At 57.3% G+C, this 23,825-nt stretch overlaps 1 protein-coding gene and 1 long non-coding RNA gene across 5 annotated transcripts; both read right to left on the bottom strand.

Moving 5' to 3' along the window:
• Nucleotides 1–428: 428 nt before the first annotated feature.
• PDZD4 (PDZ domain containing 4) lies at nucleotides 429–22,481 on the bottom strand. Of its 4 annotated transcripts, none has more exons than XM_004606507.2 (8): nucleotides 22,048–22,481; nucleotides 5,118–5,371; nucleotides 4,232–4,322; nucleotides 3,734–3,832; nucleotides 3,358–3,420; nucleotides 3,145–3,246; nucleotides 2,814–2,924; nucleotides 429–2,729 (listed from the first exon to the last, which is right to left on the bottom strand). In XM_004606507.2, exons 1-8 carry the CDS (start codon nucleotides 22,105–22,107, stop codon nucleotides 1,179–1,181), a joined length of 2,331 nt encoding a protein of 776 aa, XP_004606564.2. In that variant the 5' UTR covers nucleotides 22,108–22,481; the 3' UTR covers nucleotides 429–1,178. The 4 variants fall into 4 exon arrangements, with proteins under 4 accessions (XP_004606564.2, XP_054976591.1, XP_004606565.2 ...); XM_055120616.1 differs by having other exon boundaries at nucleotides 4,232–4,430; nucleotides 5,136–5,371; XM_004606508.3 differs by having other exon boundaries at nucleotides 5,136–5,371.
• Nucleotides 11,372–22,003, bottom strand: LOC129399681 (uncharacterized). The gene is made up of 3 exons (XR_008627255.1): nucleotides 21,228–22,003; nucleotides 20,915–21,001; nucleotides 11,372–11,444 (listed from the first exon to the last, which is right to left on the bottom strand). It is a non-coding gene; the product is annotated as an uncharacterized LOC129399681 (long non-coding RNA).
• Nucleotides 22,482–23,825: the final 1,344 nt, after the last annotated feature.

Raw genomic sequence — 23,825 nt, 5'->3', positions numbered from 1 at the left:
CATCAGCACTGAGCACAGAGCCCATGTGACAAACTTATGTGCTTGTCTGGGCGTTCCCCAGCTTTCCAGCACCCATCCATCTGCTCCAGCTATTCGCTGGCATCTGCCACAGCTGGACCAATAATGTGCTGCTTTCCTGCTGCTTCCAGCTCTGCCACTCTCTGGGCTGGGGAAGCAGAAGACCGTTTCTCTGGCTCTTAGGATGAAAATGGGCAGGGGTTGGTGCTAGTTCGGGTTGGGGTGGGGGTTGACTTCTACAGGGCTACCTGTGGTTTGGTCCCCAAGCAAAGGAGTGACCCGTGGGCACCACCGGGTATGGCCTCCAAACATCCTTGGGGTTAGGAGTGGCAGGCAGGCTTGGAGAGACTCACCACCCCATTGTCCCTACCCAGTGCCCCCGCAGAAAGAATGAGCAAAGGAACAGAAGGTCACCGAGTAGAAAGGCAGCTTTATTCTCACAATGCCACACTGGTGCATGGGGTGGGCAGCTTTGAGGGATGACGGCTTGCTCCCCCAGCTCTGAGGATGAAGCACTGTCCTCACCACGTGGGGCTTCCTTGGGGTCCCCTCCCCAGGCCAACGGAGCCCACTCTAGGTGAGGCTCCTTGGACAGTTCTACTCCCTTCGATTAACCCCCCAGGGGGAGCCTGCCCAATTGCATCAGTGACAACCCACCCCCACACCTCGGCTGCTTCCCATCTGCCTGTTCTCCCCCCTCCCTCCCCAAGCCCTTCCTCCCCCCTCCCCCCACTCCCCGGCCATCACTGGGGGCTCCACCTTGGGTCAGGCTGCCAGCCCCAGGCAGGGCCACAAAACAGAAACAAGGATTGGCAAGCACAGAAAGGGAGAAAAATCCACAAAAATCAGGGTTCCTCTGTCTACAAATCACAGGCTCCGGCAGGGGTGAGGCTATGTGGCCCATAGGCCCCAGACATCCTCTTGTGCTTCAGACAGTCCTCTGCAGCCTCTTCCCTGGCTCCAGGCCCCGGGCATGTGCTTGTGTGCGCAGCTGAAGGGGTGCCCCGAAGCTGGTTGGCCAAGTGCTCACAGCGCCAATGGCAGGAGGAGAAAGGTCCTTTTGGAGGACCTCTTGGGCCGCCAGTCCTGGCACGTACACAGCTGCTGGATTCTATGGGGCACAGGGCAGGTGGCCAGTCCAGCAGCTCCCCGCGGACATCTCATACAGTGGTAACGGACAGCAGTGGGTTATATACCCGCTTGCCGTCAGCTGAGCGCGTGCCGTGAGCCAGCATCTCCTGGATGGTGATCCAGTTGTCCAGAATCTTCTTGTTCCGCTTCTTCATGGTCTTGCGGTGGCTGAGCGCGATGATGTTGAGCTCGGCCCGGCTATCTCCACTTTGCTGCTCCCGCAGGCACTCCAGGCGGCTCTGCATCATGAACTCACGCCGCTTCCGCTGTTCACGGGCCCGGATCAGGTGCTGCTTGCGCTCCTCCTTGCTCCAGTAGCGGCCCATCTTCATTTCACTCACAGCGTCATCATCCGTGGTCATGCCGCTGCGCTCCTCACGGATTTTCAGTGCACGCGCCTTCAGCAGCCGGTCGCGCACGGGTCGTTTGGCCACGTAGCGGGTGCCGTCACTGCGCACCTTCACCTTCCACTCCATGCGGGGTGCCTCGGGGGCTGCAGCGGCTGCTCCCCCGACTCGGGCGCCACTGGCCAAGCCCAGGGGCCCAGGGCCCAGCTCCTCTAGGCCGCGTGGCGGGGCCAGCTGCACACAGCTATGGTAATGCTCGCTCTCCGGGCCCCGGTGGCGCCGGGACAGGTAAGGGCTGCCTTCGGGGCCCACTCGCTCTAGGGTTCCCCCTACCTTGGGGCTGCGGGGCACGCGCTCCTCTGAGTGTTGTCTCCGGCCCTCGGGATCACGGGAGAGGGAGCGGAACTTGGCTGGGCTCCCGGGTGCCGGAGGGGCCGCCTTGGAGTGAGTGGCGCCAGCAGGGCCGCAGGGGGTCCAGTTCAAGTTGGAGTTGCCGGTGGCTGCCCCCCGGCGCAGGGGGCTATCAGGCAGGGGCTCGGCCAGCAGTGGGGTGCTGCGGCAGCTCTCGCCCGTGTTGTAGGCGCTGGTGCTGTCCTTGTCGGACTTCTCAGGCAGCTCGGAGATGTCAGGCAGCTCATGCTTCTTGGGCTCGCTGGCCGCCAGCTCATACAGGCTCTCCTCGTCACGCAGCCATGCCTTCATGCAGCGCTCACGAAGCTGCTGCATCTTCTGTGCGCGCAGGATGTTGCGGCACTTGAACTCCAGGTGCCGCAGCTCCTCCTCCAGCATGGCCATCTCATGGCCCAGGCTCTCGTTGCGATTCACGTCCAGGGCACTGTGGCCACCTGCGGCCCGCGGGAAGAGGAGCCCCAGCGGGTTGCCGTTCTCCAGGTGGCACTTGATCTCCAGCAGCTCCCGGTAGCGCTCAGACTCCTCGTCTGTGAGGCCCGGCACGTCCCCCATGCCCAGCCCCGCGCCCTCAGCCAGCAGGGAGTCCATGCTGAAGTGGAAGTCGCGGCTCTGCAGTGCCGGTGCCTCCCCCTGCGGACCGAACTTGCGCAGTGTCCCCGGGGTGTTGGTTGTGCTGGGCGGCTCGTCGCCCAGCAGGTCGTGCTCTGAGCTCTCCTCGTTGCGCGTGCTCTCGTCAGTCCGGCCCACGCCACTGTCCAGCTCCTGGCTGTTGCTCAGGCCCGAGCCCGCCTCGGGGGCCCCTTTCTCCTCCTTGTTTCCAGCCTGTGACAGAGAGTTGCCACCTTAGTCCTCCTGCCTCTTCGGGTCTCCCACCACCCCATGGCACCCGCGCCCCTCCTGTCTCACTTGCTGGCCCAGGGGGGATTTCAGCTTCCGCACACGCAGGTCCGCCTCGTTCTCCGAGCCAAAGTCATCCAGAAAGTCATCCCGGTCACTGTCTTTCCAACGCTTGGCCAGCTGCACACACAGGGCAGGGGGGGGGACCCCAGCCTGAAGGGCCTGCCCTGCCTCTCCCTGTGGCCTGCTCTCCAGGGGAGGGGTGACCCCAGCCCTCTCAGCCACCGGCGGCCAGGGAACCCACCCGCCCTTCATCATGGCCAGTAGGTGGACCCAAGTCCTGACAGGTGCCCTCACAGCCTGAAGGCAGGGGGCCCAGGGCACCGTGCAGGGCACACACCTGGCTCTCGGGCCGGGCCACCAGCAGGGAGATGTTGGTATTCTCCTCCTGGCTCAGGATGGCCACTGCCTCTTCCCGGTTCTGGACGTCCACACCATTAATCTGTGGGACAAGCAACAGGGATGTGGGTTCCGGGCCACTGAGGCGGGAAGGGCTGGAGCAGGAGCAGCTCAGAAGAGAGATGGAGGGGGCCTCGAGCGCCTACTCACTCACCTGGACAATGCGGTCCCCCTCGCGAATCCTGCCGTCTTTGGCTGCAATGCTATTGGGGTTCACCTGCAAGGAAGGGCAGCTGCACTCACAGGATTCCACAAGTACACTGTGGGCCAGTCCCCAGAACCAGCAGCCAACATGCTTTCCCCACTCCCAAAGCTGCCCGCCCCCTCCAGGAGCTGGGAAACCTCATCCTCTGCAGGTCTGAGGGCAGACAGGCAGTAGCAGGGATGGTCCCTGCTGGACGGGGGCACTGGCTCCAAGCGGGGTGAGGGGGAACCAGGCAAGGGCCCATTTCAGCCTTCCCTGCTGCCCCCCAAGCCATAGTCCCACAGAGGTCCAGGCCCCCGGTCTGACATCAGTCCCGCCCTCCTACCTCTCCGACGTAGATGCCCAGGTCCTCCTCGTCATCCGTGCGGTAGCAGACCATGAGGCCCAGCTTGTCCCGGTGGCTGGCTTTATAGAGCTCCACCTCCTGCGCGTGGCAGCCGAGCCCAGGGACAGAGGCACAGGAGGCCCCCAGTGAGCCAGGCAGCCAGCCCAGCCTGAGACCTCCCCTGCCCACAGCTTGTGCCAGCCCCGGCTTTCTCTTACCATCCCCATTGGTGCCCATGGGCTGCAGTGTCCCTAATAGGAAGTGCCCGAGACGCACACAAGACACATGGGTCGCACAGGACAGACATGCATGGGACACACTCCCCAACACACACTCCCCACCCGCCGGACTCCACCTGTCTTGGCGGAGAACCGGAGTTGGGGCCACACGCTGGTGCGGTGCACAGGCCTGGTTGCCCCGCGGTCGCAGGCCACAGGCCCCAGCGAGGCAGCTGAGAGCCAGGCCCAGCCCCAGCCCTGCCCTGGCCACCTGGCTCACCTCATACTCCAGCTCGTCCAAACGGTCTGCCTCCTGCGGGCCGCCCTCCATGAACTCCGCTGGGTCATAATACTCATGGCTGATGGGGGGGCTGCCCAGGAGAAGGGGGGTCAGCAGGCCGTTTCCTCTCCTGGCCTCACCCCAGCTTCCAGGCTGGCTGGACCCAGTACACTCAGCAGGGAGCCATTCTTGGGCTGGCCTGAGCGGAGGCACCAGGCTCCATTGGCACTACATGCAGCTTGTCCAGAGCACCAACCCCTCCCAAATCCGGTTGCCCATGCATGCAACGCCCCCAGGAGTTACCCAGGCCCCGAGGGTGGCCAGGGAATGCTGGACGCCCCACTCTACCTCCAGGGGGCCCTCCTTGCCCAAGGCTAAGCTTGGCCGCTGGCGGAGGAGGGTGTCCCAGCCCATATCCCTGCAGCCCAGCTGGGACGACCGGAAAGAGCCAGCGCTCACAGAGCCCGGAGCCGTGGGGCCGGCCGAGAAAGAAAGAAGTCGCAGAGATGGAGACAAGGGAGGGGGCAGACAGGGTGCAAGAAGGCGCAAGTGAGATGCTGGGGAGGCAGAGACGATGGGGCGGCAGAGGACAGGATGAATGAGGAGGAGCTGAGGCCCGGCCTCCCAGCAGTGCAGACAGGACGGGGCGGTCGCCCTCAGCCCTGGGGGTAGAGACGCAGGCAGTCTGCAGGTCCAATGGCCCAGCCCCATCCAGGGCTAGAGGCCCAGAGCCCACAGAGGCCCTGGGCGCCAGGCAGCTCTGGAGGCCAAGAAGCCTGCTGCCTGCCCTGAAGGGCAGGCCAGCCAGGCCCTGCCTTGCCTCTGGGGGTGCAGGCGGCCAGCCCTCTCAGAGGCAGGGCCCAGGGCCCTCCTGAGGGCGACTCACAGCTCAGAGAGGACGTACGGCTCCAGGATGACTGCGGGTGGGGTGGGTGGGCGCAGCTGGCCCAGCGCCATGATGTGCTCGAAGGTGACATCGGTCTGAGTGCCACTGTCCACCAGCTGCAGGTCATGGCAGGAGCCAGCCCCCCGGAGGCGGGGACTGCGTCTCAACACCTGGATCACCAGGGGCTCCTTGGAGGAGCGCAGGGCCTCCAGGGTTTGCTCCTGAGACAGCCGGGAGAGCTCCTTCCCGTTCACCTGCAGAGACACGGCCGTGAGACCCTGCGCCCCAGGCGGTGCCACCGAGGAATCTGCAGCCCACACACAACCTGGCCTGAGCTCTGGGCAGCCCCCTGGTGGCCTTGCCCCCAAACATCAGTATAGCTCTGTGTTGCGCTGAGGCCATGGCTGGGCTCGCCCAGCATACAGAGCCTGGAAAGGGAAGATGTAACCCACAGGCCCATCCTCCAGGGCACCCAGCAAACCCATCTACAAGGAAGACTTGAGGGGGCACCAAAGAAGAGGTCCCTGGTGTGGCGACCCCGAATTCCAATCCTCAGCAAGCCTCTTGGCTGCTGAGAAAGCCCAGGTTCCACAAGACAAAGGGCGCAGGCCAGAGAGGGAGGCAGGACAGAAGGGCAGCCTGGCTCCGGGGCGTGTGTGCAGCCAGCAGGCACTGAGACTGGAAATTCCTCACGGGTGGAGAGGTGAGTGGAGAAGGGCTAGGCGAGCAGCCCATCTCGGTCCGGGGCACACTGCACTGTTGGCAGGTCCTGGGTCTCTGCTGACAGATCACACCCACAAGGGCCCGGCCAGTGGCGGGGGGCAGGTCTGTGGCAAAGGGTCTCCAGCGCCTTCAGCAAGGTGCCTGTATGCACCACAACTGAGGGTTGCAGCCTCCTGTGAGCACAACTCAAAGATGTGCAAGCAGTACTGCAGAAAGTGGAGTCCCTTCCTGGCAAGCGCCACAGCCTAAGTATGGCCATGACCTGACGCACAGTCTCTGGGGGCCCTCACAAGGGTCTTCTCTCCCTAGTCATCACGGCAACAACACGGGAAGCTGGTGTGCAGGTGCAGTGCGGAGAAGCGCCCTGTGGGGAGTGTTGTTTGTCCTGTTGCTGCAGATTCAACAGACAAACATTGGTTTGTCCATTCTATTTGCTGAAGGGAGCTTAGGTTTATTGAGTAACGCCCATCACAGTGCTCCCGAAGCACTCCCATTCCTCTGTTTATCTTTAACTGCTTCTCTGTGCTCAGCTTCCCCTCGCTGTTAATTCCTATATCCCCAAATCAGACCCTTTTGACTTGTAAGGTCAGATTCTTCTGAGGACTCTGGATTTTGTATATGCAAGTGAAATAATTGCTTTTCTCTCTCTCCCTTATGTCCTTTGCATAGTTTACTTTAGAGCAATGTCCTTTTTGTATAGACACAGGAAGACAGTCAATGCTATGCTTTCGTAACTTGGGAGTTAATTGACTCTGAATAATATTTATTCCTGTGCATCTGTCATATTTATTCAACTTAAGCCTCAGTTGCCCTTAGTTCCTAACACCCCAAAAGGAGGTTCCTGATGAGGGATTGGATGGATCCAGGACAAGCCATAAGCTACCCTGGCATCGAAAAGGGACATGCCACACACCATAAAACTTATAACAAGTTAAGAGCACTGTCACGGACAAACTCTGTCATGGCCCAACAAGAAGTAACTGGATAAGGACCCTACTGGAGTTAGGAACGACTAATCTGGCCTGAGGACAGTAGACTGGTATCTATAGTGAGATGTCCCCAGGAGAGCCACCCTTTAAGCTTAAGATATTTCTTAATGTGTTCATACAAAATGACTAAAAAGATTATTAAGAAGTAAATGTAAGACAACTGTTTAAATGGATAATGGCCAAGGAAAGGGGAAAGTAATAAGCCTTAGAATCCCACCCTTGAGCGGATCTCCGAGTAGAATGAGATTTTGTCCTGGAAGAAGCTTCCCCTGAGGGAAGGGCTTTCATATGTTGATTGTGCAACCACACCTATGTGTAATTGCTATCCCCAACCCTTCAGGATTTCTCCATAACTAAGGCTGTGAGACTGGAAAGAGAACTAGTGGGAGACTGGTATGGGGGACAGTGTGAGTCTGGAATGGGGACAGAGATTGGTATAAATGGCGACTGATTACCAACCAGCCTGCCCCCCCCCCACCCCGTTTCCTCCTTCATTCGCCGATCACTGTTGGCCAGCCAGGGTGGGGAGGCGGCTCTTGGCCATCAAATGCATGCGTCAAGTACCTCCATATTTTTTGAACTCACAGGCGAGGACACGAGGGCCCAGGGATGGGGACAGACACAAGCCCCACTCCGTTTGCTGAGCTGTCCCCTGTTCACTGTCCAGGGTGGGCTGGCCAGCCCCTGGAGGCTCCAGGAAGAGACGCACTCAGGCCAACCAAGTGTGACCAGGGCAGTCTGGGTCACCCAGGGTATTGATTTCCGGAGCCTCATCACCCAACCATGTTCTGCTCCTCAGTTATATCCTCAGGGACGATAATTTCCATCTCCCGATGCTCAAAAATGGCAGTTTTGAATCCGTCTTGTCCAGTTAGAATGGATAAGTGGGGAAGAGAGAAAACCAGGGCCAACACCGACCAAAAGAAAACTTCAGGGGCTGAGGAAATAGCACACGGGGCTTGATTCCTGACACTGCCTGGTCGCTCAGTACCACCAGGAATGCCTCCCTGCAGTTTCCCCCCAGAAAACCACAGGGAAGAAAACCAAAGTCGCACTTGCTCACAAGGCCTGAGTGGTGTGGCTGTGTTGGCAATTGCTCTTCCCCTCCTGCCAAGACCACTGCAGGCTCTGCATAGCATCTGCACCCTTCTGGCCACCCCTCCCTGAAACAGTGTCCTGTTAGATCTCATCAAAAGGCTGCAGACAACCATACTGTGTATGTTCTGTACCCACCTACGTTTTACATGCATCCCTATGTAATCTAGGATTGGAACATTAGAAAACATTCTAGAAGTGTATCAAAGAGTATGGAGGAGGGGCCTGGAAGACCAAGTGTCAGTGTCACAGAGGGTCAATGTTACGTGGGCTGCAGTTCCTGGTGGGGAGTAGAGGGCTGGGGGCAGATAGTAGAAGATGAACTCAGTTTGGGGCCAAGAATGTGTGCGCTTCATGGGGCCATGTGACAGTATGACAATACAGAGGGAAGGGTGCTTGTCCTGCACAGGGACAACTCGGGTTCAATTCCTGGCACCCCATATGGTCCCCTGAGCACTGCCATGAGGGATCCCTAAGCAAGGAGCCAGGCATACTGGGTGTGTCCTCCCAAAGAGGGAAAGAACTTCTGGGAGTTCCTGGCTTCCTAGCATGTGCCACACTCCTGTCAGCCATGCTCCTGTTCCTTCTCTGTAGCCTTTCTGTCCTGTCACTGACAGTCACTCACTGTTTCGTAAAGCGACAAAGACATGCACCTGGCTTCTGGTCTCAGAATATCTGCCAGCTCTTTTTAGCAGCTCCAGTCAATGGTTTCCTTAACAACCTCAGGATCTGTGTGTGTGCGCGCGTGCGTGCACACTCCCCTAAACTCCTGGGGCAGCGCGACAAGTGCGCAGTGGGACGCTCAGGTGACACTGAGGAATGCAGGGATGTCTTTCTCCCCGGATTCGTTACCCAGCAGCAGCGTTGCTATGGAAACCGGGCCCAGGCAGTGGGAAGGGATGTGGGGAGGCTGGGATGTCACGAGGGGGATGGGCACACAGCCTCAGCCCCTCAGCAGGGGCCATCAGCGTGATGCTTGTGACAGTCGGGCCGCCTGGCCCTCTGCCCGCCTGGCGCCATGCGATGCAGAGGCCAGTGCGCAGGCTTGGAGTGCCTTGACCGCAGCCCCCACCTCATCAGTGAGGGGGGGTGGGGATGGGAGGCAGGCGGGTCCTGCAAGGAAGAAACAAGTCCCCTGGGAGCAAGAGCACCCCCAAGATGGACAATATGGGGCAAAGAGCCAAGAGCACCAGGCTCAGGTTTTGGCAGCTATCCTTGGCAAGGAAAGACTCTGGCAGTGCCACCGCATCTTGGACCTAACCTGATGGCAACGCCCCCAGGGCTCTCAGGACCAACCTAATGGGACCCCACCAGGCTGCCCTACAATGCATCTCTCATCACCTTTTTCCTGTTTCCCATCCTTTCCACTCAGCAAGCCAACAGAAAGGCTGCATCACTAGGTCAGTCACCAGGGGGCAGCACTGAGACGATGCCCTCGTGTTGGCTGGACCGGTTCCAGAATCTTTCAAAATGGAGGGGCCACTAGGGAGGGCCGCCAGCTGGACAGCCTTGTGGCCACTCTGTGGGACATGACTGGGTAATGCCGCGACTGTCTGGATGCAGTGGAGATGGTTTCAGTATTAATCGGGCCACAGAGCAATAATGACATGGCTTACCAATGGCAACTGTCAGGGCTAGGCGCCAAGTGCAGAGAGGGCAGCGAGGTCTGGCCAGGGCCAGCTGGGGGATGCACGATGACACGGCCCCTGTGGACTCTGGCTCTGGGCTGCACAGTGTGAAAGGTGGGCCCACCTGTCTGCCCTGCGCACAGCCTTCCTCCCCTTCTCAAAGCTCACATAGCCCAGGGGCTGGGGCTCACTCACTACCCTGTTGTCCTGCAGGGCCTGGCAAACAGTGAGGGCAGAGCTCCCAGCCTCCATGGAGCTGCCGGGCCGCCCCGATCACCCCCCGATCACCACCCTGGAAACCTGTTCCGGGCTGACCTGACAGTGGCCTCTTTGGGACAGCACACACAGGTCTCCGCTTGCCATGGGGGCTGAAATGATGTGTGTCCTATGCCCTATGCACAGATGCCGCTGCAGAAAAGAAGGCACCACTCCCCATATTCCTATGGCTCACTGTGAGCCCTCTCCTGGGATCCCAAGAACCCTTGACACAAAGAGCCAGATGTGCGCTTCCGGGCTCTGAGGAGGAGCAGAAGAGCATTGTCACAATAAGACAAGCTTGTCATTGATCAGTGACACCTGGCACCACTGCAAGTGCAAGGTCCTGAGCTTTAGTCCCAGCATCACCCAAGCCCTGACATGATCCTGACAACCCCAAGTTCTGCAGTCTGCAATAAGGGAGGAAAAACATTCATCCTAGGGCCCAGGGAGGCATTATAGTGGGGAGGGCATTTGCCTTGCACAAGGCCAACCCAGGTTCAATCCTGAGTATCTCATAGGGTCCCCTGAGCACCACCAGAAGTGAGCCCTGGGCATCGCGGGTGTAGCCCAAGCCTCCCCCTCAAAAAATATCTGTCGTGGGGCTGGAGTGATAGCATTTGCCTGCTCTGAGAAAGAAATTTTTCAATCAAGAACAGATGCTTTTGGGGCTGGAGCAATAGCACAGCGGGTGGGGCGTTTGCCTTGCATGCGCCCGACCCAGGGTTGATTCCCAGCATCCCACATGGTCCCCCAAGCACCACGAGGAGTTATTCCTGAGTGCAGAGCCAGGAGTTAACCCCTGTGCATCGCCAGGTGTGACCCAAAAAGAAAAAAAATCGTCGTACCCTTTGAGCAACTCATTTTGCTCTAGGTAGCCGCTACTACAGTGAGTGACCAAGTGCATGGCCAGGCCACTCAGAGCAGCATGGCTCACGCTCCCAGTGTCCTTCAGTCATTGCCTCTGTCCAGTTCTGGAATACCCACCCTGACCATCCCCCTTTGTCCAATCCTTACCAGTCTCTGGCTGTGAATATGGGATCATAGCAGATGCATACCATATCCAGCCTCTTCCCTTTCATGGCTGAATACTATTTCAGTATGTTCTGGAATGTTCCATTGCGGAGACCACATCACATGTCTGTCTACTCATGATTTACTTGTGACTGTTAGGAATCATGGACCTCAGCCCCCATTTCCCCCGACACATTCACATGCCAGCCTGGCTGTCCCACCGGAAACGGGGATCAGTGACACAAGAGTCAAGGTGCTAATATCCAGTCACTGTCCCTACGAAGCCCATTTCTAAGGCCCAATGAGAACCACCCTGAACTATAGCAATGACAGTAGTCATCGTGCTGGTGGCCAGAGAGCCAAGAATGGGAGGGATTCAGGAAGCAGAGACTGGCTGCCATGATCCAAACTTGACAGAACATAGCCATGTTGTTCGTTGGGTTGGGGGCTCAGAGGTCCTTCTTGAGGATGCTTGGGGAACCACGTAGCACTAGGGATCAAACCCAGGCCATTTGATGTATCTGTTCAACCCCTGGAAAGAATTAACTTGCCTTGCATGCAGCTTATCCCGGCTCAGTCCCTGGCCCTTCCTATGGTCCCCTAAGCAGCACTGGAACTGGTTCCTGAGCACAGAAACAGAAGTAAGTCCTGAGCACAGCTGGGTGTGGCCCCCAAACAAACAAAAACTATTAAAACTTTTTTGTTTTGTTATGAGGCCACACCCGGTGGTGTTCAGAAGTTCCTCCTGGCTCTGTGCTCAGGAATCACTGCTGGTGGGCTTGAAGGACCATATGGGATGCCGGGCATTGAACCCGGGTTGACCGCATGCAAGGCCAACACCCTCCCTGTTATATGATCACTCTGGCCCACAAAAACAATTTGAAAATATTCTGAAAAACAACAGAGCTCAAGGACACACTTTGCATGCAAGAGGCCCGGGTTCCATGCTGAATGTACTAAGGTCCCCGTAGGACTGCCAGGAGTTACCCCTGGGTACTGAACAAAACCAAAACAAACAAAATAAATGTCAAGAAAATCCTTGTGGGCTAGAAATGGAACTCAATGGCAGAGGCCATGAGCCACACACACACACAGGGGTGGCACTGGACCAGTCTCAAGATGCGAAAATGTAGCGATCTGAGAGGCTTGCCGGGGAGGGGGATGGAGGGGTGTCCACCTGCCTTCCCCAACTGTGTCGAGCATGGGCCAATGGCAAGTGGCAGACAGCTCAAGGCTGCTGAGTGATTCCCTCCCGGTTCTTCCTGCATTTCCTGGGAGTGACGTGACTTCTACAATGAGGGGAAAGCCTGGGTGCGACCCATGTGTTTGCTCTGGGTGCTGGGGCTTGGCGGCTGCTGTCAGTGTGACCCGCTGCACCTGTCATCAGCTGAAAGTGGCAGCACGCAGAAGGGAGCTGGAAAGGAGTGGAGGTGCCATTGGGGATGGGCTGCACAGGCCACAGCAACTCCCAAATCACAAATGTGCCTCAGCAGACTGCTGGGACCAAGTGCGGAAACCAAGTGTTGGGGACTGAGTGCTGGGACTCAGTGCTGGGATTGAGTGCTGGGAACTGAGAGCTTAGATCAAGTGCTGGGGATTGAGTGCTGGGGGTTGAGTGCCAGGAACATGTGCTAGGGACTCAGCAAGTGCTGTTGCTGAGTGCCTAAACTGAGTGCTGGGAGCTGAGTGCTAGGACCGAATGTTGGGGGCCAAGTGCTAGGACCAAATTTTGGAACCCAGGTGCCGGGACCGAGTGCTGAGGACTCACGTGTATGGGATCGAGTGGTGCTCACTACCCAGGACATGTGTGCACAGGGAGCCAACCCTGAACGGCCGGGAACCAAAGACTAGCAGGACAAGGACAGGGAGAGGTGAACACAGCATGGCACAGGAGAAGTTGCCTCTGTCCACCGCCTCAGAGGCAGCTGAGGGAGAAGAGAAGTGTGCACCACCCAGTCTGCGGGCTCCAGGGCGGAGGTGGGGGATTCCCACATGTTCACGGGAACAGGAAGGCGGATCCTCCCAGTCAGCAGTGCCAAGGGGAACCCACACCCTAAGTGCTATGGGCAGAATCAGAGGTTACCAACCAAATGCAGGGACACCCAGGAGTGGGGCGTGACTGTTTGTGGCATCATGTTCCCTTGTTGAGGTGCTAGAATGTTTGCGAACCAGGAATGGTTGCATGGCACCGAATGTCAGGAATGGCTCTGCTGCCATCATGTGTGTCCCCCCCCATAAATAAAACTGCCACCCATAGCCAGAGACCTGGGGGCCTTCTGGGAAGTGAGGACACAATTGTGACCCACCCCCTGAAACAACAGAATGAGAACACATGGGGCTGGGAAACAAGTAGTCCCCACCCATGCCAAGGACCTGAAGCTCCTGGGAGGGTGCACATGCCCAGTGCCCAACTCCACCTACCTGTGTCCCGAACTCAGGCCACCAACCCAAGCGACATGCGACTACTGTCACTGATCTCAATCAGCACTTTGATTCTCAGGAGCACATGAACCCCAGCACTTCTGGGGTACTGAACAGGGAGTAGCGACGAGCACCCTTGGGTGTGCCCCTACCAAGTCCCACTGAGAGCTGGGGTGTGGACGGATGGGGGCATGAAATGCGGGGGCCTCAGTGCTGGGTTCTATCTTGGGCGTCTCCTGAAGACAGAGGCTAGGGAAGATAGGGGAGTTTGCCAGGAGAGAGCTGGGGGCCTTGTAAATGATGATGGGGTGCCAAAGAGTGCAGGGAAGCTCAGCAGGCACCAGGAATGGTCAGGGGCTGTGGCTCCCACCTAGGGGTGGTCTGTAGGGAGTGCGGGGAAAGGTGGAGGGCAGGCCAGGAGGCCTGAGACGGGGAGGCGTGCTCTCTCCTCACCGGAAGCTATCCTCTGCCCCCTCTCCAGCGGTACCCTGAGGTCCTCTGTTTGGTTTCCAGCACCGGAATCCACTCCAGGACATGTTCTGCATCTGTGTGTTATGTCTTCAGCTCCCTTTCATCTAGAACATTCTCTCCCAATATTGCCTTGGTAAGGCCAGGGCAGCTGCCCAACACAAAGTCCAGAGCTCAGGGTCCCGTGAGACCTCCCTCAGATCCTGCCCCACCTACTCTTGGGGACTCAGGCACTGTGATCACGTGGCCAAGCCTGGAGCTGCTAGATCTCCTCCACTTGTAAGAGTATTTTCCTTTCCTGACACCAGAAATCAAGGGGAAATGTCTTGAGATCCAGTTTTTTTTTAACTTTTAAAATGAATTAAAATTTTTAATTGAATCACCATGAGATAGCCCATTACAAAGCTGTTCATGATCGGGTTTCAGTCATACAGTGTTCCAACACCCATCCCTCTACCACTGTCCATTTCCCAGCACCAGTGTCCCCAGTTTCCCTCCTGCCACCCTCCCATCTCACTCCCCTCTCTCTCTCCTCTCTCTCTCCCTCTCCTCCCTTCCCTCTCATTTTCTCCTTTTGAGCATTGTAGTTTGCAATACTGATACTGAAAGGCTATCATGTATAAGCCTTTACCTATTTTCAATACTCAATTCTCATCCAGTGTGATCATTTCCAACTATTATTGTCATACTGGTTCCTTTTCTGTCTTACTTACCCTCCACCCCCCCCCCCAACCCCAGTCTTACAATGGGTCAGGTGCTTTATTCGCATTTGCCCAACCTGGATTTGATTCCTGGAACCCCGTATGGTCCTCTAAGCCTGCAAGGCGTGACCCCGGAGTGCAGAGCCAGGATTAAGCCCTGAGCATCATTGGATGTGGCCCCAACAAAGAAAGAAAAATGTAACTTTTCAAACACCTTGTTGCCCAACAGCCCTCTCATTTGGCTGTGCCCGTGGTCATGTGGAATTCCAGCAGGGCCTCAGTGCAAGCCCCAACAGACAGTGGCCAGTCCCGGCACCCACTGCACCTCCGTGCCCACAACTGGGAGTCAGAGAAGTAGCTGGGCATCAACATTCTGTCAGTACAGCTGTGAGTAATGGCAAAGGAGACTGAAATAGAAATGGCCCCTGGCTTCCTCTAAAAATCTCCCTTCCTAAGTGGACATGACCTTGGCTTCTGTGGACTTAGCCCAAGCTCCTCCAGAGCCTGGGGCTAAGGCTCTGCCTGGGGAGCTCTGCAGTCTCAGAAGCCCACTGGGGGCTCCCGAAAATTACAGATGACCTTCTCAGAGTGTGCTCCAAGGCCCAGCAGGCTGAGAAAGGCTCAATCTCAGGTCCCCCAGGAGCTGCGCACACACACTGTGCCCTGTGCTTGAAAAAAGGCTTGGGGGGTGGGTTTGGCACTGGCCCATAGCGCCCCTGGCAGAACCCGGAGAATTGGCACACAAGTGAGCAGGGCACAGCATCCCGCGGCCTCTCCTGCGCCACCTACCTCCAGGGCCTGCTGCCTTTCCAGGAGCGCTGGCTTTGTAGGCGCCTCCAAACACCTGCCTTGGTGGGAAAGGGGAGGGACACCCTGATTTCTGACACTGCAGTGATCGCTGCTCATGGACACCCATCTCAGATCTGGCAGGTCCAGCAGACCTGAAAATGTCATACCCGAGGGTGTGCTGTGTCCCACCTCAGATCCCTGAGCAGGCTGGGCAAGGGGGTGCAGTAAGCGGGGTAGGAAGATGCCCCAGGGAGGATCACCTCCAGCATGTGGGGGCTGGTGGGGGCGGGCTCAGCAAGAAGGAGCTGTCGGACAGGGGTAGGGCAGGGGCTTGAAGAAGAGCAGAGGCTGCACAGGCACAATCAGGACAGGGCATGGGCTCAGGTGCCAGGCTCCTTCCTGGTAGTTAGTCACGGAGGTACCTCTAGGTGCTAAGCCCCCACATGAGGAGCTGAGAGCAGGGGGATAGGGCGGCAGGGGGAGGAAAAGGGTGAAGAGGTGATATGAAGGGAGCAGGGAGCCGCAGAGGACCCCTGGGCCTCGCCAGGTGCTTTGTGCCTCCCTCCTGGTCCGTTTCTAAGGCAGCACACATAACCCCATTCTCAGGGTCATCTGCAAGTTTTCCAAGCTTATTCCCAGCCCCGCCCACCACACATACTTGGTTAACTGGATGCTAGACACAGAGTTCTGTCAGGCTGCATCGAAAGAGGTCGAGAGAGACCAGATCGATAGAATCCACATCCAAACGGTGTGACGGTCTCCACTGGCCCAGAAAGCAGCGGCCCGTCATGCTAAACTGGCAGCCCTTCATGCTAAAGCCAGTGGCCCATCATGCTAAACCCAGCAGTCATTCATGCAAAAGCCAGCAGCCTGTCATTTTAAACCCAGCAGCATTTCATGCTAAAGCCAGCAACCCATCATGCTTTAACCCCCACGGTCTTTTGTGCTAAAACCCCTGCAGCCCTTCATGCTAAAACCCACTCTGGGGCTGGAGCAAAGTACAGTGGGTAGGACACTTGCCTTGCATACAGCTGACCTAGATTCTATTTCCAGTACCTCATATAATTTCCCACGCCCACCAGGAGTGATTCCTGAGTGCGGAGTCAGGAGTAACCCTTGAGCACCACCAGGTGTGGTCCTCAAACCAAAATATATAAGTAAACCCACTACCTTGGAATAGAAGGGGCTTTCTCTGCCTGACAAAGGACACATGTGAAAAAGTCCCTAACTTCCTACAGGATGAAGGGTGGAACTTTTCTTCCAAGAAAATCAACCAGGCCTACTGTCTGCTCTCCCCACCCCTAATTAATGGACTAGAGGTGCTAGCCAAAGCAATGAGACAAGAAAAAGAAATGAGATACTACGATTGGAAAGTAAAACTATCTCAGTTTGCCCAGTAACTTGACCCATTATAGAGCAAATCCTGAACGTGTGACTAAAAACCTAATGGAACAATCAAATTTTATACAACAGCAGGATACAGAATCAACATACAAAGGTAAGTCAAATTTCTATACAGTGACAATGAAAAGACTGACAAGAAGGAGAGGAGAACGGGCTAGTCTGAACAGCATCCTAAAACATAAGCTACTCAGCATAACCTTACCTGAACAAAGTGGAAAGAAACGAAAAACCCACACAGAAAGACAGTTCTTGTTTACCTGTAATAATGGCCCAAATGGACGAGAATTCAGTGCAATTACTATAAAATGCCAGCTGGCTTCTTTCGGAAATTGACAAGCAGATCATAAAATTCACATAGAAACTCAAGGGGTCCAGAATAGCAAACATGATCTCTGTGGGTTTTCATTTTCATTATTTTGGGTCACACCTGGTGATGCTCAGGGGTTCCTCCAGGCTCTGCACTCAGGAATCACTCCCAGCAGTGCTCAGGGGACCCTATGGGATGCCAGAGATCGAATCTGTGCATGGCAAACCCTCTACTCGCTGTCCTATCTCTCTGTCGCTCCAGCCCCAATCTCAGTCGTTTTGACACTGAGTTCGAGATGGTTTTCTGACTGAGATTGAGCACAAAGTTGAAGCACTTGTGCTTGCAGGTTTCAAAATGTACCATAAAGCTACAGTCAAAGCAGCCTGCTCTTGGCATAAAGAAAAACATTTTCCCAGAAAAGATATGCAAATGACAATAAGCACATGAAAAGGTACTCAACAGCATTTAGCTACTAGGAAATGCAAATCAATAGCACAAGGAGACAGGAGAGGAGGCAGGCTTTAGTCAGAAGCAAGTGCTGGGGAGGATCCAGCAGAGGGTCCAGTACGGGGGAGGACCCTCTTACCTTTCAGGTAGGGGTGAAATGCTGTATCCCCTATGGAAAACAATCCAGGCAGCTCGTCAAGAAATGACACAGGCAAACACCAGATGATGCAAAAATCCATTTTGTGATATATACCCAAAGGAAGAGAAGACGGGGATTCTGGGGGAGATCAGGTCTGAACACTGCTGTCCATAGCACCTTTGCTGACAAGCCAATGGTGCATGCAACCTGATGGATGAGAGCAGAAAGGGAATGTGCTTCGGCCATTAAAGGAAGAAAAGGAAACGCAGCCCTAATCCATGCTAGAAGTTAGATGACCCTTTGAAACAGGACGATCCATGACAGAGCCAGACACACAGGCCTGGGCAGTTCCATTTCTATGAACTGCCTATGCAGCAGGAGAGGCTCACTGAGCTGCAGCACCTGCTTGAGGTGTAGGTAACCCAGGGTCCACCCCCAGTACCGCATGGTCCCCTGTAGGATGACATTGGTTTGTTCTTTCTCCCTTGCCTCGGGGAGCTTAAGCTTATTGGGTTACACCCGTCATGGTGCTCCCAAGACACTCCCATTCCTCCGTGTTTATCTGTAACCTCTTTTCTGTGTTCTGCCTCCCCTAAAATCACCATTATCCCCAAATCAGACCCTTTAGCTTGTAAAGTCAAATTCTTCAGAGATCTCTGGACTTGTATTTGTAAGTGAAATATTACTCTTCTCTTTTCCTCGTGTCCTTTGCATAGTTAACTTCAGAGCATTATCTTTTTTGTATAGACACAGGAAGACATTCAATGCTATGTTTTCATAACTTGGGAGTTAATTGACTTCAAATAACTTTACTCCTGGGCATCTGTTATATTTACTCGACTTAAGCCTCAGTTGCCCTTAGCTCCTAGCACCCCAAAAGCCGGGTCCCGATGAAGGGACTGAATGAACCCAGGGCAAGTGGTAAGCTACCCTGGCATGGAAACAGGCCAAGTACTATAAAACTTATAATAAGTGCACAGTTGTGGACAAATTCTGTCATGACCCAAAGAGAAGTGACTGGACAAGAACCCTACCAGGGTTAAGAAGGGCTAATCTGGCCTGAGAAATATAGTCTTGGATCTCTAGTGAGATGTTCCCAGGAGAACCACCCTATAAGTTTAATGTGTCTCTTACTATGTCCACACAAAATGACTCGAAAGATTATTAAGAAGTAAATCTGAGATGATTATTTGTGGACTAAGGAAAGGAGAACTATGTCCTTAGATGAAAACACGCCCTTGAGTGAATCTCCTAGCAGGAAGAGATCTTTGTCTTAGAAGAGCTTCCTCCTGGGGACTGGAGAGATAGAGAGCAGGTAGGGCATTTGCCTTGCATGCGGCCAACCCAGGTTTGATTCCCAGCATCCCATATGGTCCCCTGAGCACCGCCAGGAGTAATTCCTGAGTGCAGAGCCAGGAGTAACCCCTAAGTATCACCAGGTGTGACCCAAAAAGCAAAAAAAAAGAGCTTCCCCAGAAGCAAGGGACAGGCTTTACATATGTTGGTTGTGCTAGTTGAGCTGGGGTAGTTGCCACCCCAACCTTTGGAGGTTGAGGTCTAGACTAGGCTGAAAGACTGAGCATAGAGAGAGTAGCATGGGGGATAGGAGATGGGAATGAGGGGGAGTGTGAGACTGGAATGGGCACTTAATGAGACTGGAACAGGTACGTGGGGAGAATAGAATAAATGGCGACTGTTCCCTCCTTCATGCGTCTGTTGGTGGCGGCTGTAGGCTGGAGTGGGGAAGCGGCACATGACCACAAAAAGCCTGTGACAGGAGAGGGGAGAGAGTGTACCTAGTTATTTTGTGGTTACATAGACCCCCAAGCATCAGCCAGTATGTCTGGAACAGGCAAACTCATCCAAATCAGTGAGTAGAATAGTGCGAAGGGCTAGGACCTGCGGGGACCAGTTAGGTGACTGCTAGCGAGTACAAGGTTTCTTTCCACTTACGAGGGCTGGGTCACACCAGGAATGACTCAAGCACCTTAGCCCAGTCCTACTTCTCCAGTTCCCCTGGCTTCATTTTATTTTTTTTTTAATTTTATTTTATCACCATGTGGAAAGTTACAAAGTTCTCAGGTTTATGTCTCAGTTATACCGTATTCAAACACCATCCCTTCACCAGTGGCCATATTCCACCACCAAAATCCCCGGTATACCCCCCGCCCCTCACCCCAACTGTGTAACTGATGAATTTCACTTCATTTTCTCTTCACCTTGATTACACCTGGCTTCATTTTAAAGCAAGGAAATATTAGTGGTGAGGAATGCACAACTCTTGGGGTAGCCTAGAAACCACTGAATTAATTGGGCCTTCCACAAAGGTATGTGATTTTTATCATCTTACTAATACTTAGGGTGGCTTTAACTTCAGGGCTTTTGAGTTCCTGGGGAAAAGGCTGTGAACATCAGGCTAGCACAGATCCAAAGGTTCCCTGCTACATGGCAGACACATGTTCAGTGCACTGTCTCGGGGTCCCTCCCTCTAGTGACAGGCTCTAGCTAAGGGCAGCTGTGGGTGCTACTGAGAGCCACATGCCCTGGAAAGTGGACAGGTGGGGGACAAGTTGACCAATACTCTGGTGAATATGTCCTTTACATCCGAACAAAGGCATGGGCCAGGTGACATCAGGTGTGACAGGGGGCTTCTGGGAAAGTTAACATAACACTATTCCTTTCACTTTCTCTGCCCTAAATCTCAAAGGCAGGCTCTTATTTTCTGGAGGGGTGATGGTAGTAGACCTTTGTCACTGGTGATCAGGGCTTAGTCCTGGCTGTGAGGTCCAGGATCACTCACGGCAGTGCTTGGGGGACCCTATACAGCATCAGGGATGGTATCAGTCAGCCACATGCATGGTAAGCGTCTTCCCTCTGGAATGTCCAGCCCAGCACTATCTTCTTGGGAAAGCACAAGCATGGGGCCAGAGCAATAGTACAGTAGGCAGGGAGTTTGCCTTGCATGCAGCTGACTTGGGTTCAACCCGTGGCACTCTAATTGGCCCCCAGAGCCTGCCAGGAGTGATCCCTGAGTACAGAGCCAGGAATAAGCTCTAAGCACCGTGGGTGTGGCAAAAAAACCCCAAAAATAAAACAAAATGTTTTTTAAAAGACAAGGAGCCAAGCGCAGGCTTGAGGGCCTGGCGATGGCCTGCCTTACATGCAGAAGGTTTCAGAGTCGATTCCCTATGACCATGGGATCCCCACGTACTGCTGGCAGCCCTGTGAGCACTGAGCCAGGAGTAGCCTCCAGTGCGAGGTGCTCAAGGTCTACGCAAACTTCTGCAGGAGCTTTCAAGGAGCGGCATGGCCTCAGTGTGGTCAGTGTGGGCAGCAGGCCGGATCAGGAAGGAGGCTCCAGAACATTCCTGCCCAGGGGGCCTCAAGCCTGCCCCAGTGGGGAGCCCCTGAACTTACACTTGGAGTGAAAGGGGCTCCACCATGAAGCGGTCCACAGCCATTTCAGGGTAGGCCCGATGCCTGGTCCCAGGAGTGTCCAGAAGCCTGCATGGCCCCCAGCCAGAGAGATAAAGGAAGTGAAGCTGAGAGGGCACGGCTGCCCCAAGCTGGGGCTGCATGAGCTCACTCCACAAGCAGACACCACTGAGACAAGGGGGGGGGCACCATCTCCAGTGAGGCCAGAGGTGGCATACGCTAGGTGAGAGGGGCAGAAGGCAGGCGGAGGCGCAGGCGTAGACAGGGGCGGCCAGTAGGTTCACCCCAGGCTCACCTGGGACTGCTGGGCCATCCTTGCCCTCACGCTCGTGGCCCACACCTCCAGGTCTGCATTTGCTCCTCAGTCCGGCCTGAGGTACGTGGAGCTGAAGGGCCTACCTGTCAGTGCCCCTTCTCACCTGGTTCCTGATTCCCTCTGACCATCATCACCCCTCTCCTCATGGCGCTGAGGTGGGGGGGTCCCCGTTTCTCCAGACAGAACGCACACAGAACGCACAAACGCGCGGGCACACACGCAGATGGGGCACAGGCACACACTCACGAAGTCACGGCACGCACAAGAAGGCAGCCCCTGGGGCGTGGGGACACCGAGCGTGGACGGTCCCTCCGCGTGGCTGCCCGGCTGATCCACCCCCTCCCCCCACTTGTGGGCTACCTGCGCACTGCTGGAGTCCAGGTCTGGGGGTCAGGTGGAGAAGGGCGATGTTAACTGTCCGCGTCTGCCCGCCGGGGGCGGCCAGTCACATCTCCCTCCCTGACTCCAGCAGGGCGAGCGTGTGTGGGCACCAAGCCTGCAGCCCGGCCACCCCCGTGTCTTCAGCAGCCGGAGCCCTGGAGCCAGCGTGTCTGGTGCGGGCCGAGCCCAACTTCCCGAGCCGGGCTCAACGGCCCTGGGACTAGCATCCCCGTCGACTCCTGGAGCACCCGGGCTCTGCTCCTCACCCCTATCCCACGCACCTGCCCCCTCTGGGATGGGTTCCCACGGAGCGCCCCCACCCAGCGCCCTACCTCTGGCTCTGCGAGCCGGCCAAGCCCGCTCCCCCTCGTGGCCAGGCGGCACCCACGCCCCCTGCGCCGGCGGCCCGGCGCCCTACCTGCAGCATCACTTTGTACTGCTCCTCCGGTTTCTGGACCACGCACATATTACATCCCATGGTGCTGGCGGGCGAGGGAAGGAGGCACGAGCGGGAAACGCCTTTCACTGACCGCCTCGCGGGACCTGGGGTCCCGGGCCCGGGCCGGGGGCCATCGCTGAGCGCGCGGGGCGGGGGAGGGGCTGCCGCACGCCCCTCGGGGTCACTGGGCACTGGCGGTGGCCAGGCGCGGGCATGCTCCCTCGCACCCGGCCAGGAGAGAAAGGGCAGCGGGGGAGGGGCGGGCGCGCCGGGCGTTGCTTGGCTACGGCCCCCCAAGAGGCGCGGGGGCGCGCCGGGACGCCGGGGGCCGTCAGGGGCCGGGCGCTGCGCGCCTCCCCGCCCGCGGGGCCCGCCGCTGCCGCTGCCGCCTCCGGCTCCCGCCCATGGCCGCCGGCCCCGGGGGCCCGGCCCTCGCGCTCGGCGCAGCGGCCCGGCCGGCCGACGGGGGGCGGCGGCGTGGCGGGGCCCCCGCCCACGCTCCCGGCGCTCCCGGCGCTCCCGCGGCCGCTCTCCGGCCCGTGGCCGGCCCCGGCGTCTCCCGCTCCCGCCCGCCCGGGACTACCGACGGGCACGCGCGTGCGCCCGCGGCGGCGGCGGGGGAGGGGCGCGGGGACGGGGCGCACGCGCGCGGGGGAGAGGCGGGGAGCGGGGCGGGCGGCGCGGGAGCCGGCGCGGGAAGCCGCCAACGGGGACCCGGCGAGGGCGGGGGCGGGGGGGCGGAGCGGCCCGCGACGCCCGACGTGGGGTCCCCGGGCTCCCGACCCAGATCGTGCCCCTGGCGTGTGCGCAGGCGGAAGAAGGGGTTTCCGGTGGGCGGGAGCGCCCCCCGCCCGGGGTTCCCAGGAGAGCGGGGGGGGGGCGGGCGGGCGCCTCGGGAGGGGGACGCGATCCCCCCACACCCCCGCTTTCCCGGGTCCTGCGCGCAGTCCTAAAACCGCTCCCCCCTCCTCCCTCCGGCGTCCCCTAAGGATGGCTCCTCTCCTTCAACTCAGCGGCCCGCCGGCGCGAACACCGACACCTTTGTTTATAGAGAGATGGGGAGACGGGAAGGAAGGGGTGAGGGGCTGGGTGTGGGAGAGGCCGCGAGCGCGCGCCCAAGCCCTGGGCGCTGCCTACCTGCGTGTCCCAACCCCGGCCCGCGCGCGGGCACCGAGTAGCCTGCGCCAACCATCCTGCTGTGGTTGTGCCACAGCCGGACGAGGGGAGGCGAGGACTGGGTTCCCCTGGGGGCCGGGAGAGCTGCGGGGATCACTTGATTAAATTGCTGCACGCTTCATTTCCAGGCTTTGGCAAGTGACGGAATCATTAACCACACTGGGCTGTTTAATTAGGCGCGGTGCTGGGGACAGCAGTCAGGTGCCCCAAAGGCCTGGCATTCCCAGCACAGCGCCCCTTGAGCCACATCACTTCTGGGGCCAAGTGGGCTCCCCCTGTCACCCAGTACTAGAGTCTGTTCTGCAGTGGCTGGTCACCAGGAGGGCCTGGTACAGCTCCTGCTGGGGGCTACGCACTGGACACTTTGGAACTGTCAGCCCTGCACCGCAAGATGGGATGGTCACACCGTACCCCAAACCCAGTGGCCCAATGCAACAGATGTGCAAACATCCATTTCTGGGGTTCCAAGTCCAGCCTGAGGGCACTGGAGGCCTGTCCTCCCTGCAAAGGCGCTGGGGGAGGCTCCCAGCCTTGGGGCTCATTTCCCCCTTGAGTCGGCTCAGTGCTGCTGATGGAACCCC

This window comes from Sorex araneus, chromosome X, assembly GCF_027595985.1.
Source record: "Sorex araneus isolate mSorAra2 chromosome X, mSorAra2.pri, whole genome shotgun sequence".
NCBI lineage: Eukaryota > Metazoa > Chordata > Mammalia > Eulipotyphla > Soricidae > Sorex > Sorex araneus.
The sequence above is the reverse complement of the archived record's forward strand: the minus strand, read 5'-3'. Positions and strand labels throughout refer to the sequence as shown.

Excerpts from the sequence above, each read along its gene's own strand:
- PDZD4 (XM_055120616.1), bottom strand. The coding sequence starts at position 22,107 with ATGGGATGTAATATGTGCGTGGTCCAGAAACCGGAGGAGCAGTACAAA. Across the intron at positions 3,833-4,231 it reads TGGACGAGCTGGAGTATGAG|GAGGTGGAGCTCTATAAAGC; the intron begins GTGAGCCAGGTG and ends TGCCACGCGCAG. Across the intron at positions 3,421-3,733 it reads TGGGCATCTACGTCGGAGAG|GTGAACCCCAATAGCATTGC; the intron begins GTAGGAGGGCGG and ends CCTTCCTTGCAG.